Source organism: Hemibagrus wyckioides, linkage group LG24, assembly GCF_019097595.1.
Source record: "Hemibagrus wyckioides isolate EC202008001 linkage group LG24, SWU_Hwy_1.0, whole genome shotgun sequence".
Classification (NCBI taxonomy): domain Eukaryota; kingdom Metazoa; phylum Chordata; class Actinopteri; order Siluriformes; family Bagridae; genus Hemibagrus; species Hemibagrus wyckioides.
Genome location: NC_080733.1, coordinates 21,115,581 through 21,127,831, shown reverse-complemented (window position 1 = coordinate 21,127,831; position 12,251 = coordinate 21,115,581). Strand labels below are relative to the sequence as shown.

General features: G+C 39.3%; 1 protein-coding gene across 1 annotated transcript; it reads right to left on the bottom strand.

Moving 5' to 3' along the window:
- Positions 1–253: 253 nt before the first annotated feature.
- Positions 254–10,559, bottom strand: p3h4 (prolyl 3-hydroxylase family member 4 (inactive)). The gene is made up of 7 exons (XM_058378126.1): positions 9,920–10,559; positions 4,777–4,926; positions 4,371–4,542; positions 4,035–4,163; positions 3,633–3,778; positions 3,323–3,406; positions 254–3,063 (listed from the first exon to the last, which is right to left on the bottom strand). The coding sequence occupies exons 1-7, from the start codon at positions 10,361–10,363 to the stop codon at positions 2,923–2,925; spliced, it is 1,266 nt and encodes a 421-aa protein (XP_058234109.1). The 5' UTR covers positions 10,364–10,559; the 3' UTR covers positions 254–2,922.
- Positions 10,560–12,251: the final 1,692 nt, after the last annotated feature.

Below are 12,251 nucleotides of genomic sequence, written 5' to 3'. Positions count from 1 at the left end.
CACCAAAAAAGTATTACTGGCACTCAGCTACCCACCATCACGAGCATTTACAATAAACACTGCCTGCAGAGGGCGAAAGGCATTATCAAAGACGCCTCTCACCCGAATCATGGACTATTTACCCTTCTCCCATCCAGAAGGTGCTTCCAGTGTCTTAACGCCCACACAAACAGACCGAGAAACAGCTTCTTCCCTGTGGCTGTTTCCTTACTGAACTGCTGATAACACTGATACACTGCAGTATCTGTGTACATTTAATTCAATTCAATTCAGTTTATTTTGTATAGCACCTTTTACAATGAACATTGTATCAAAGCAGCTTTACAAAAGAAGAGAAACAGAAAGTGGAGGGGAAAAATGAAAATAAAAATTAGAAATAAGAATAAATTATTAAATTTAATTATTAAGCTATTTTATCCTTATTTTATCCCTAATGAGAAGCCTATGGCGACAGTGGCAAGGAAAAATTCCCTGGGATGGAATAAAGAAGAAACCTTGAGAGGAACCAGGCTCAGAAGGGAACCCATCCTCATTTACTTTACCTAACTGTTATACACCTGGCATCTTTGCACTACTGTACATTTTAATCCTGTACACAACAATACTATTTATAATATACCATGTATAATATATACATATCCATCTGTATATCTTGTTTAGCATGTTAATTCTTAACATGTCTTCAGTACTATACATTGATTGTACATACATATATAGTTCATATTTATTATACCTACTACACCTGTACAAAATACATTCTGTTCAATCACCCCCATAGCTATATATCTTTATTGTAATTTATCATAAATATGCCACTCATGCACTTCTGGTTGGATGCTGACTGCATTTCACTGCCTCTGTACATGTACTCTGCTCAATGACAATAAAGTTGAATTTTTCTAACCCTTTTTTGGCCACAATTCAACCATGAAGGCCTGACTCATACAGTCTCCTCTGAACAGTGGATCGTGAAATGTCTGCCTCTTGAACTCAAACAGGCATTTACGTGAGCTGTAATCTGATGTACTGTAAATCTGCAGTTTCTGAGTCTGGTAATTCTAATAAACTTTAGCAGTAGTAGTTCTTGTCTTCCTTTCATGGGATTGTCCTCGTGAGAGCGTTTCATCATTGGTTTTGGCAACTGCACTTGCAGATACAATCAAAGTTCTTGACATTTCTCGTATTGAGTGACTTTCATTTCTTAAAGTAATACTGGTCTTTTTTCTTTTCTTGCCATAATATGGATTTGTAAAGTAGTTTTAGTAGCACAAATAGGACCATTGACTCTGTACTTACTATTGCTCTGCACAAGAAATCTCTAAAGCTCTAAGGTCTAAACCTGCACCACATGGGCCCTTTGTGGATAAGGTTGAACACCCACAGTCTAAAGCACATTAAGAAGGCAAGAAATATCACAAATCTACTCTTGACAAGGCAAACCTGTAAACTGAAAACCATTCCCAGTGACTACCTGGTGAATCTGATGAGAGAATGCCATGAGTGGGCCAAGCTGTCATCAAAAATAAATGTAGCTACTTGGAGCAATCTAAAGTATGTTCTAGGTTGTTTAATACTTTTTTTTGTTTACTACATAAGTCCATACATGTTCTTTCATAGTTTAGATGTCTTCAGTATTAATGTACAGCCTTTTAAATAATTAAAAATCAAGAAAAAACACTGAAGGAGGTGGTGTGTCCAAAAATTTTCCTCGTACTGTATGTCACTCTGGATAAAGATGTCCGTTAAAAGGCATATGCATATTAAGCACCTTAAACTTAACAGTATAGTCCATATATAAAAGGCAAGCAATTCCCAATCATTTAAGTTATATAGTGCTTTTAACAATGAACATTCACAGAGTAGTTTTACACATGCAGGAAATGTAGGAGAATATGAATTTTTTTCCAAATATTCAGGATTTTTACAGAATCTTGTGCAAGTACCCATTTTTAAAATTGTTTTCCAAATAAATGCATTCGTATTCAGATAAGTGAGGCCCATTGTCAGCAATAATTCTCATGCACATGGATCTGACTCACTATTCCTTTACTTAAACATACTCTACAAGGAAAGCAGGTCTGATTCACTTCCTTCAGTCAAATCACTTTGACAAACCATATGCTGCATTCAACTTGCCTTGTCAGTAGTAGGTGTGGGTAAAAAACATGGATACTTTGCTGATATTTTTGTGATGTATTTTATGTTAACAGGTGAATAAATGTGGTTTGTTGGTTTGTAGTAAAATAATACCTACTGTTTATTTAGTAAAGGTGAAACATTACCAGCAGTAATAGAGGTACTGGAATATGACCCCGCTCTCATTGTTTTAGCTGTTTTACCCAAACCTCATAGAGGAAGAAAATACCCCAGAGGAGTAGAGTCAGAGAATACACTGCATCTGTGAGTACCAAGTGTGTCTGTCACTGCATGTTAATGAGGAAAAAAAATCTCTAAAAAGGTCTAAAAGAAGACCCTAAAATGTATTTCATGACACATGATGACAAGACACTGTGGCAAATAATATGGGTCAAATTGTGAGTGCATGAGACAAGAGGACTCCGATTCACTTGGTGCTGTCCTAGGTGCTGACACTAGGTACTGTCCTGCATGGTACTTTAAAGAAGAGGGGGAAAAAAAGCGAGAATGATAAAATGAACATCAATGAAAAATTTTTGCATTAAAAAAAGTATTGCGCTAATCACAGTAAACCTGCAGCGGAGCTATACAATAATAATAATATTATTATTATTTATTAATAATAATAATAATAATAATGGTGGTGGGGCACCAGAGGCTCTCTGCCAGTCCTGATTGTTCTTCATCAATGTGTGTTTTCGCAAGAGAAGAAGGAATAATTCCTGTCTTCAGCAGTCAGTGTTTCACATACACACACCACTGATGTTGATGCAGATCATGTGTGTTTCATTCTGCTTCTCCAGTGTCTCCTTTAGTTTTGGGTTCCTGCCACCACTCAGCAAGGAACGACTCTTCATAATCACCAGCTCCATCAAACTCTTCATCAGGAGAAGAGAGAGTAGGGGATTCCTCTGGACTCACAATATCCTACACACACACACACACACACACACACACACACACACACTTTAATGAATCTGTTTTCTGATGGTAAAATTAGTTCAACTTGCTCTGGAATCTGCATTTAAACAGTGCAACTTAATTCTATTGGTAACTAACACAAAAAAAATGTACAGAATTTACTGAGAGCAATTCCAAATTCAGCAAAATATTTAAAAAAAAACATGGATTTAAAATGTTTCACTAGAGATTCAAACACACACACACACACACAAACACAAAGTACCTCATCATCTATCTGTAAATAGTTGCGTGCAAATTCCAGCAAATTTTTTTGTTTCATTGTCTGATTTAAGTAATGAAGAGCTTCCTGTAAACACAAGACAAAAAAATGCATCATATACACAAACCCACAGAGGTCACAACACTAATAATTTTCTTAAAAACATTCTCCTGTGTGACACAACAGAAAAGCATGTGGCAGTTACCCAGCCAGTGTCGAATGAGTATTTATGAGCTCACACATGCAGAAGGGGGTAGATAGTGATAGCTGATGACAGATAAAGGGTATAATAGGTTGGTGTGTGTGTACTTACTGGGCGGGGTTTAAACTCCTCCTCTCTCAAACCCCACTGCTTTTTGTGAAATCTATAATATGCAACATTTTGCTGCATCACCTGATCATCAGGATCAAAGAGCAGGTAACTAAGAGCACACTGAGCAGCCTTACTGGCATCATTCACTGTAAAACACGCACAAATTATGCTTGAGCTGTTACTTCACAATGCAAAAAAATCACATCACACCCCTCTGTAAATGTTTGTGTGTGTAAGTGAGCAAATGAGTGAGCGAGCGACAGAGAGAACAAAATGGTGGCTGTATAATGGTGTGTTTTGGGGTGAAAGTGGCTGTAGATGTGTAATAGTGTGTAATGTGTGTGTTGGTGTGTCTCTAATGGTTTATGTGGGTGACAAAGAGAAAGTGTGTGTGTTACTTACATTTATAATATGCAAATTGCATGTAGTGGTAAATGGTGGCAACAAACTTTTCCACAAAAAATCCACCAACATTGGGAGTTAAATCCTCTTCACACCTCACTTTACACTGCATTACCTCCATAAACAACCCTGAAAGTCAGGGAGGGATAGAGGAAAAACAGAGACAGAGAGTGAGATGCTAACACTATGCATGATTTTTGTTCAGTAAACGCCTGCAGCATTGGAACTGCTGAAAAGGTTCCCCCTCCAAACATGGAACCTGCTCTTCACCACGCTCATAACCCATCAATGCAAACACAGCCCATCACTGTTCGTGTGTGTGTGCACATAACTCACCTGCGAGTGTGTGGTGAAAATCTTTAACCTCTTGCACCTCATATGATCCCTCACATGCTGAAACACACTCATCATACACACGCAAATACTCCTCACACACCTCCTCCATCATCTCCACCGACCTGCTAAAGTCTCCTGCATTATACAGCAGCACCGCCTTCAGGAAGAGTGACTAACACACAGAACAAAATGAAAAAGACAAGGAGAGAAGAAAGACAAAGAGAGAGGTTAGATCAGCACACATACCATTTATACATACACACATAAATAAATATATATCTATATATAGACATAAAAATAATATATACAGATATATATATATATATATATATATATGGGGAGAGTGTGCGAAGGCCACGGGAGGGGCCCCTATATATATTATATATATATAAAATGTATTTATTACCTCATGTTTTTTCTCCTCCTGGTCCAGTAAATACTCTTCAATGTCAAACAGACTTTTGTAAAAGTTCATGTTTTTGGAAATTAGCGGGTCTCCCGGGTTACGCTGGAGATAAGTGTGTGCTGCTGATACAGCTTTTTCCAGATTATTCATCTACACACACACACACACACACACACACATCAAGATTAGTTGAGTTTATTAAGGAGATAAAAATGACAGCAAATTTACTCATAGGCAAAATTACTTAGTTAGTTAAATAAACAGAAATTCACCAGATTAATTAATAAAGACATAATTACATGAATACACATTTTCCTAATCTGTTTTTGTGGAGTGTTGCTCTGTATGCCTTGTACAACCCCTGTGAATAAGCCATTACTATAAAAACAATAATGTCTTATAACAAGGCAATTACTATAAATCTGTCATTTTTAGCTGCAGTACTCTCAGAGCAGAGAAATAATCGACACCACCTAAACAATCATAATCCAGAACCCAGCAGCAGTGTGATCTAATGATAAGGAAAATAATATAGTTTAGAAATTTCAGTCTTGCAGGTTTTAGACAGAAAATATTTTTAGGGTCAAAAACAATCAATTAATGTTCACAAAAAAGATCAGAATGGAAAAAAAGTGATTTTATTTATTTTTTTTAAATCTCATTTTGAGACTGGACTACAGCAACTGAGATTCAAACTCAGATTCAAAACACCAATGCTTGCCTACAAAGCCAAGAATGGACCAGCATCATCTGACCTCAAAGCTCTTATTACTACTAACACTGACCCTCGCTTGCTCAGATCCACTAGCACTGCTCGACTGCTCCACCATCTCTCAGGGTAAGAGGTAGGTCTACAGCTAGACTCTTCTCTGTTTTTCCGAGGTGCTGGAATGAACTTCCCCTAGATGTCCATACAGCTGAGTCACTGACCGTCTTCAAACGACGGATGAAGACCTACCTCTTCCTGAAACATTTAAACTAGCTCTTGTTTTTCCTGTTTGTTTTATATATTATTGTATGTTCTTAAAAACAAGTAAAAAACAAAAAGCAAAACACTCCCAACACAGATACACTATATTGCCAAAAGTATTCGCTCCCCCATCCAAATAATCAGAATCAGGTGTTCCAATCACTTCCATGGCCACAGGTGTATAAAATCAAGCACCTAGGCATGCAGACTGTTTTTACAAACATTTGTGAAAGAATGGGTCGCTCTCAGGAGCTCAGTGAATTCCAGCGTGGAACTGTGATAGGATGCCACCTGTGCAACAAATCCAGTCGTGAAATTTCCTCGCTCCTAAATATTCCACAGTCAACTGTCAGCTGTATTATAAGAACGTGGAAGTGTTTGGGAACGACAGCAACTCAGCCACGAAGTGGTAGGCCACGTAAACTGACGGGGCGGGGTCAGCGGATGCTGAGGCGCATAGTGCGAAGAGGTCGCCAACTTTCTGCAGAGTCAATCGCTACAGACCTCCAAACTTCATGTGGCCTTCAGATGAGCTCAAGAACAGTGCGCAGAGAGCTTCATGGAATGGGTTTCCATGGCCGAGCAGCTGCATCCAAGCCATACATCACCAAGTGCAATGCAAAGCGTCGGATGCAGTGGTGTAAAGCACGCCGCCACTGGACTCTAGAGCAGTGGAGACGCGTTCTCTGGAGGGACGAATCGCGCTTCTCCATCTGGCAATCTGATGGACGAGTCTGGGTTTGGCGGTTGCCAGGAGAACGGTACTTGTCTGACTGCATTGTGCCAAGTGTAAAGTTTGGTGGAGGGGGGATTATGGTGTGGGGTTGTTTTTCAGGAGCTGGGCTTGGCCCCTTAGTTCCAGTGAAAGGAACTCTGAATGCTTCAGCATACCAAGACATTTTGGACAATTCCATGCTCCCAACTTTGTGGGAACAGTTTGGAGCTGGCTCCTTCCTCTTCCAACATGACTGTGCACCAGTGACCAAAGCAAGGTCCATAAAGACATGGATGACAGAGTCTGGTGTGGAGGAACTTGACTGGCCTGCACAGAGTCCTGACCTCAACCCGATAGAACACCTTTGGGATGAATTAGAGTGGAGACTGAGAGCCAGGCCTTCTCGTCCAACATCAGTGTGTGACCTCACAAATGCGCTTCTGGAAGAATGGTCAAAAATTCCCATAAACACACTCCTAAACCTTGTGGACAGCCTTCCCAGAAGAGTTGAAGCTGTTATAGCTGCAAAGGGTGGACCGACGTCATATTGAACCCTATGGATTAGGAATGGGATGTCACTTAAGTTCATATGCGAGTCAAGGCAGGTGAGCGAATACTTTTGGCAATATAGTGCATGTTCCTCTCAATACCGTTTACTCTGTGACCTATTGAACCTGTGTTAATGTTTTCATTGACAAAGTCTTCAAGGCACTTGGTCGCTCTGGATAAGAGCATCTACCAAATGCCAGCAATATAAATATATTTTAAATCTGTGATTTCATCTGTGGTATAGATATTGTTACCAGATGGGCTGGTTTGAGTATTTCATAAACTTTTTTTTTTTTTTTTTTTTTTTTTTTAAAACAGTTTACACGTTAATGGAAAGTAAAATGTTCATTTTAAATCATGTAGAGTCAAATGTACTGATGGAAAAGAAACATTTCCACTGAACTATAAAGAATTGTGAAAAATAAGCTTGTTTTAATTATCAGCATCACTTGCAGCATTTAAACACAAACCAATATGGGCAAACCACAAAACAGTAGTGATGGTACTAGGACTTTGGTGTGATTATTGACTCTGAAGCTCAGGTAAATAATATCGCTAGGGTAGCCTTCTTTCATCTCAGAAATATTGCCAGGATAAGAAATGTCGTCAATTCATGATGCAGGAAAAAGGTTTTTTTGTTAGCTCTAGGTTGGATTATTGTAATGCCTTACTGTCTGCATGTTTCAGTAGGACCATAAACAAGCTCCAGTTAGTCCAGAAGCTAGAGTGTAGAGTGTAAGGGTATTTTATCCACAATACAATGACACCCACTGAAATCTGGCACTGATTATAAACTTCTACAGTTTACCTATAAAGCACTAAATGTTTCTGAGCTAAACCTGAGCAAACTTCTGGTCATTCAGGATTACTGATGGTGGAGTGGCTCAAGTCACATTCATTTAACAACTGATAATTGTTTCAGAGGGGGATCAACATCGGCTCCATAAACCGTAGACTCTCCATTGGTGTCCCAAAAGGATGACATTCAACTCATCTTCTCCCTCAGACTACACTTTTTCTGCTCATATCTCAGCATCTCACACAGAATCTAATCATGGATGGCAGCTTTTCAGCTGAAAATCAATCCCAGAATAACTGAACTGAATCACTGGCTGTCTTCGAAAGACAGGTGAAGACCTACCACTTCCTAAAATACTTCAACTAGCATTTGTTTAATTTTAAAAAGATGTCTGTGTGCTCTTTTTGCTGTATTTCCTCCCAACAGGGGAAGGCTGATGGTATTCTTGGTCTGCAAACTAGTGAACCAGCCTCGTTGTATTCATTGATGGTCATATCCAGAGAGACTTACAAAAGTGTGTTGAAGTCTAAGTTAAAGTAGTATATAAATTATATGTTAAAACACAAATGATGCTCATGCTCCAGTTCCTGATCAAAATTAGATACATGACTGAGATAGTAGAAAGCTATAGAAGTTATTTTGTAATCGCAGTATCCAAGATCAGCCAGATTAGAAAGTATCTTGTCATCTAAGGAAGTTTTTCCTTATCACCATTGCATCTGGCTTGCTCAGAAGGGATTTTTTTTTTTTTCTGGTTTCTGATGCTTTGTAACAATGTCTGTTGTTAAAAGCTCTACAATAAATAAAAAAAGAAATTAAGTCCTTTAATCCCCAGTTTGTCTAACTAATATTTCTCCACATATTTTTAATCTGAGCATCAAAACTGTTCACAGGTGGTAACTATTCCTGGTGTTTTTATTCACAGACCTTTTATTTTTGGGGGGTTTTTGGCACTTGTCCATTTTCTTCTCTTCAGCAAAAACAGCAATAAAGGTTATGTGACCCAACACTAGATTCTTAAGAACATAGAAGTAATAGAAATGGAGAAAATGTAAAACATGAAACCACAAAAGGTTAAATTCCCAAAGAGATTACTGCATGTCTACAAAGATTTCTAAACTGGACTTAAGTTTAACTGGTCTTAAGCTCAGATTTGAATACACAGAATACATAATTAAAATGTTTTACGACCCTAAAATGTTTTATGACCTTAAAATGTTTTATGAAATACGTTTTAGAAATTTCCCCATTGTCCCATTTCACGTTCTCCACAATGTATAAATTAATATTCTACATAACTAAATAATACACAAAATGTACACGAGTGCACAAGTCAATAGTTTATTTATATATTTATTATTAATTTTAACACTGTTGCTATTGTTACTTAGGGTCATAACTCCTACGACATGAGAAACACAATTGTAAATGGACTTTACTTTTGAAATTTGGTCATTGTATGGATATTAAACAAAAACGCAAACAATAATTCACAACTTCATTTGAATTATGCCGTAATTTATGCGTCAACGAATAGAAAACGCAATACAATTTGCAATGATTCCATATGAGACTGAGAGCGTTCCATTCCTGCTCTAAAATTTTGTGGCATAATGCAGTTTCTCTCTCAGTCTTTCACTTCCTTTTACTCTCCATAACTGAATAGAAGCTTTGTATTCAAGAATGAATGAATCAGTCTCACACTGAGGTGATACTTCTGCACAAGGGGTAGTTCTGTGTGCGTGCACGTGTGTTAATGGAGGTGTAGCTGTGGACGTGGCATTAAAACCACTCACTCACTCCCGCCCGCCCTACAGAGTGCACACCGCAGGATTGAGACGTTACTCTTCCTCTACACCGTGGTGTGGGATTTGGGACCAGGGGGCAGGAGAGTGCAGCACGCAGATATAAGAATAAATTATACATGTGATATAATTTAGAATATGCTCACTGGGACTACAGGCACACGCACTTTTATTACGATGTGTGTGTGCATGTTTAAAGCTTGGAAATTTTGTACTGTTTACAATCAAATAATCCATGAATAATAACAGCCCCTCCTTGTGTAACGTCACTTCCGCCTGGGTTACGTTTGTGGGGTGCATGTTACCTGATAATAAGCGAATTGTAAATACCGGTACGGCGTCCTCGTGGCAAAAGCCTCCAGAGTTTCGGGTTTCGGGTATTTTTTAGAAAACACGGGCATTTCCGCTTTACACTTTTTCACGCACGCCGCGCGCGTGAGGATGTGTTTAATAATTCGCAGGCTCGTGCCCATGTCGGTGTCTTGCAGGTTGTCCTGTGTGCACGCGCGGCTACAGCGCCCCTCGCTCTCCTTCAGTAGTCTGTGGAGGCGCAGGCTAAGCTCCAGGTAACGCGCGCTCTCCGCCCAGTCCCGCACGCCATAGCGCTCCAGAGCGAAACCGTACGCCGAGTCCAGTGGCATCAGATCCGCGTGCGGGAAATCCTCCGGGCTGTAGTGCTCATATTGACATCGAACTACGGGCACGAGCGCAGCCACGTACAGAAGCACGAACACACACACATAGGCCATCTTCAGTCCCGCCTTTGTATCCGTTAAACCAGCTCGTGCTCCTTTTTATCCACAGCGCAAAAGCGGAGACATGTCTCTCGGCACGTAGCTTTATTTGGCCTGAGTGTGCGTGTGTATGTGGGAGTGGAAAGCTTAGAAAAAAGGAATTTTAATGGTTTTTGGGGTTCAGTGGCAGGAGCCTCTCTGGGTCCTAAAGCCCGAAATATGCTGTTAAATACGCTGGGCTAAGCGAGACAAAATCAACAGCGTGCAGTTATGCTCCGTCACGCGTCTAAATGTGCAACGCCGTCTTTTGAACCAATTAGAAATGTGAATTTTGGTCCGCGAATCCGCTGAGAATCAGCTGAATCAGTCGATGAGCCGGGTCCGCGAGTCCGCTTTTTCGTTAATGTTAATGTGTAATATATAATGTTCTATATTGTTTCATAAAAAGCACGGTAGCAGCCATAGGACAAATAAGAATCGGGTTAATTTAGACCTCGGACTCATGAATCATGAGTTAATATGCGGAATCGGATCATTTAACTCGGGTAAGTGAGAGGGGCAGTACTACAAGAACAGAGAATCTCTATGTATCCCTGACTTGTACCCTGAGAGATATCAGGTATCTCAACAGAGAAATGTACTGAGTTGGACATACACAAACACACACACACACAAAACTGAGAACTGTTCTCAGCAGAGAACTGAACTGAGCTGGATGCACACACATACACACAAAATCTGTCTTGTTCACATGCACGCATCACTTTTACACTGATCTTGTTTACATGTACACGTGACTAAATATTTATAACTGTTCACTTTTGAATATTTAAATTCACAGGTCACTTTAATTAAATGTAAATATGTTATCTAAATTACTTCTGTCACTTCTGCTGCTATTCACTGTACTAAACCTGTTTCTCTCCTTTGCACCCACTGTCAAACACTGTTTTTTGCACAAGAGTCTGCGTTGTGTCTTGATTGTATATATGGTTGAAGTGACAATAAAGCTTCTTTGACTTTGACTTTTGACTTTAAAGATGGTGGGACCAGTCTAATAGTGCTAGAGGATCTGAGGGAGTGAGGTCAGAGGGAGCTGGTCCATTTTTGGCTCTGTAGGCAAATATCAGTGTTTTATATCTGATGCAGCAGTTACAGGAAGCCAGAGGATGGAGTATAACAGTGATCTGGTGTGGTAGAACTTAAGAAGCATGTAAAAGAAGCATGAAAACATGTATTGTTAAATTTATTTCAGCACAGTGTCCACTATACTGGGAGTACATTAGCAACCCTACCTGTCGCTCAGTTAATAAAGAAAATTATTAGTTTCACATCACATAAGCGTCACATCCTCCTACAGTGGAAGTCCACTGTTCCACTTTCTCACTCACAGTGGCTAAAAGTGGCTTATTGTCATTATTGTTGTTATTATTTTTATTTTATTTTGCTCCCTTTAAAACATGACTACATACCATGCAGAAAAGTTTACACTGATTGATGATCAACTTTTCGATGCTTGTGAAGCTGTAAACACTGGAGCATGGTAAACAGTGATGCTCTGAATCACATGCGTTTAATAGATCTGTGTTCATGATCTTGTAAGTAGTGGCATTTCAAAACTTTTTTCAAAATACAGCGTGTCCCTAAATACATAATAAATTTAAGAAAATACATCTACCTATGTAGAGACTGCAGATGAACATTCGTCTCCCTGTGATTAGATTGACTCTTTGTGTGCTTTGCTAAAAAAAATGGGGGCTCCTCTAATTACTTGGAGACATTTTTGCAGCTAAATTTTCACCCGCTCTATCCAGCATAACTGAAGTGTATATGTGTGTGTGTGTGTGTGTGTGTGAGTGTGAGAGAGAGAGAGAGAGAGAGAGAGAGGAGAGAGTTTAGGACC

What these genes read in the sequence shown, in the direction of transcription:
- p3h4 (XM_058378126.1), bottom strand. Translation starts at nt 10,363, where the DNA reads ATGGCCTATGTGTGTGTGTTCGTGCTTCTGTACGTGGCTGCGCTCGTG. An exon ending in AGGAGTTTAAACCCCGCCCA is followed by an intron (nt 3,407 to 3,632) that starts GTAAGTACACAC and finishes TTGTGTTTACAG; the next exon opens with GAAGCTCTTCATTACTTAAA. An exon ending in ATTTACAGATAGATGATGAG is followed by an intron (nt 3,064 to 3,322) that starts GTACTTTGTGTT and finishes GTGTGTGTGTAG; the next exon opens with GATATTGTGAGTCCAGAGGA.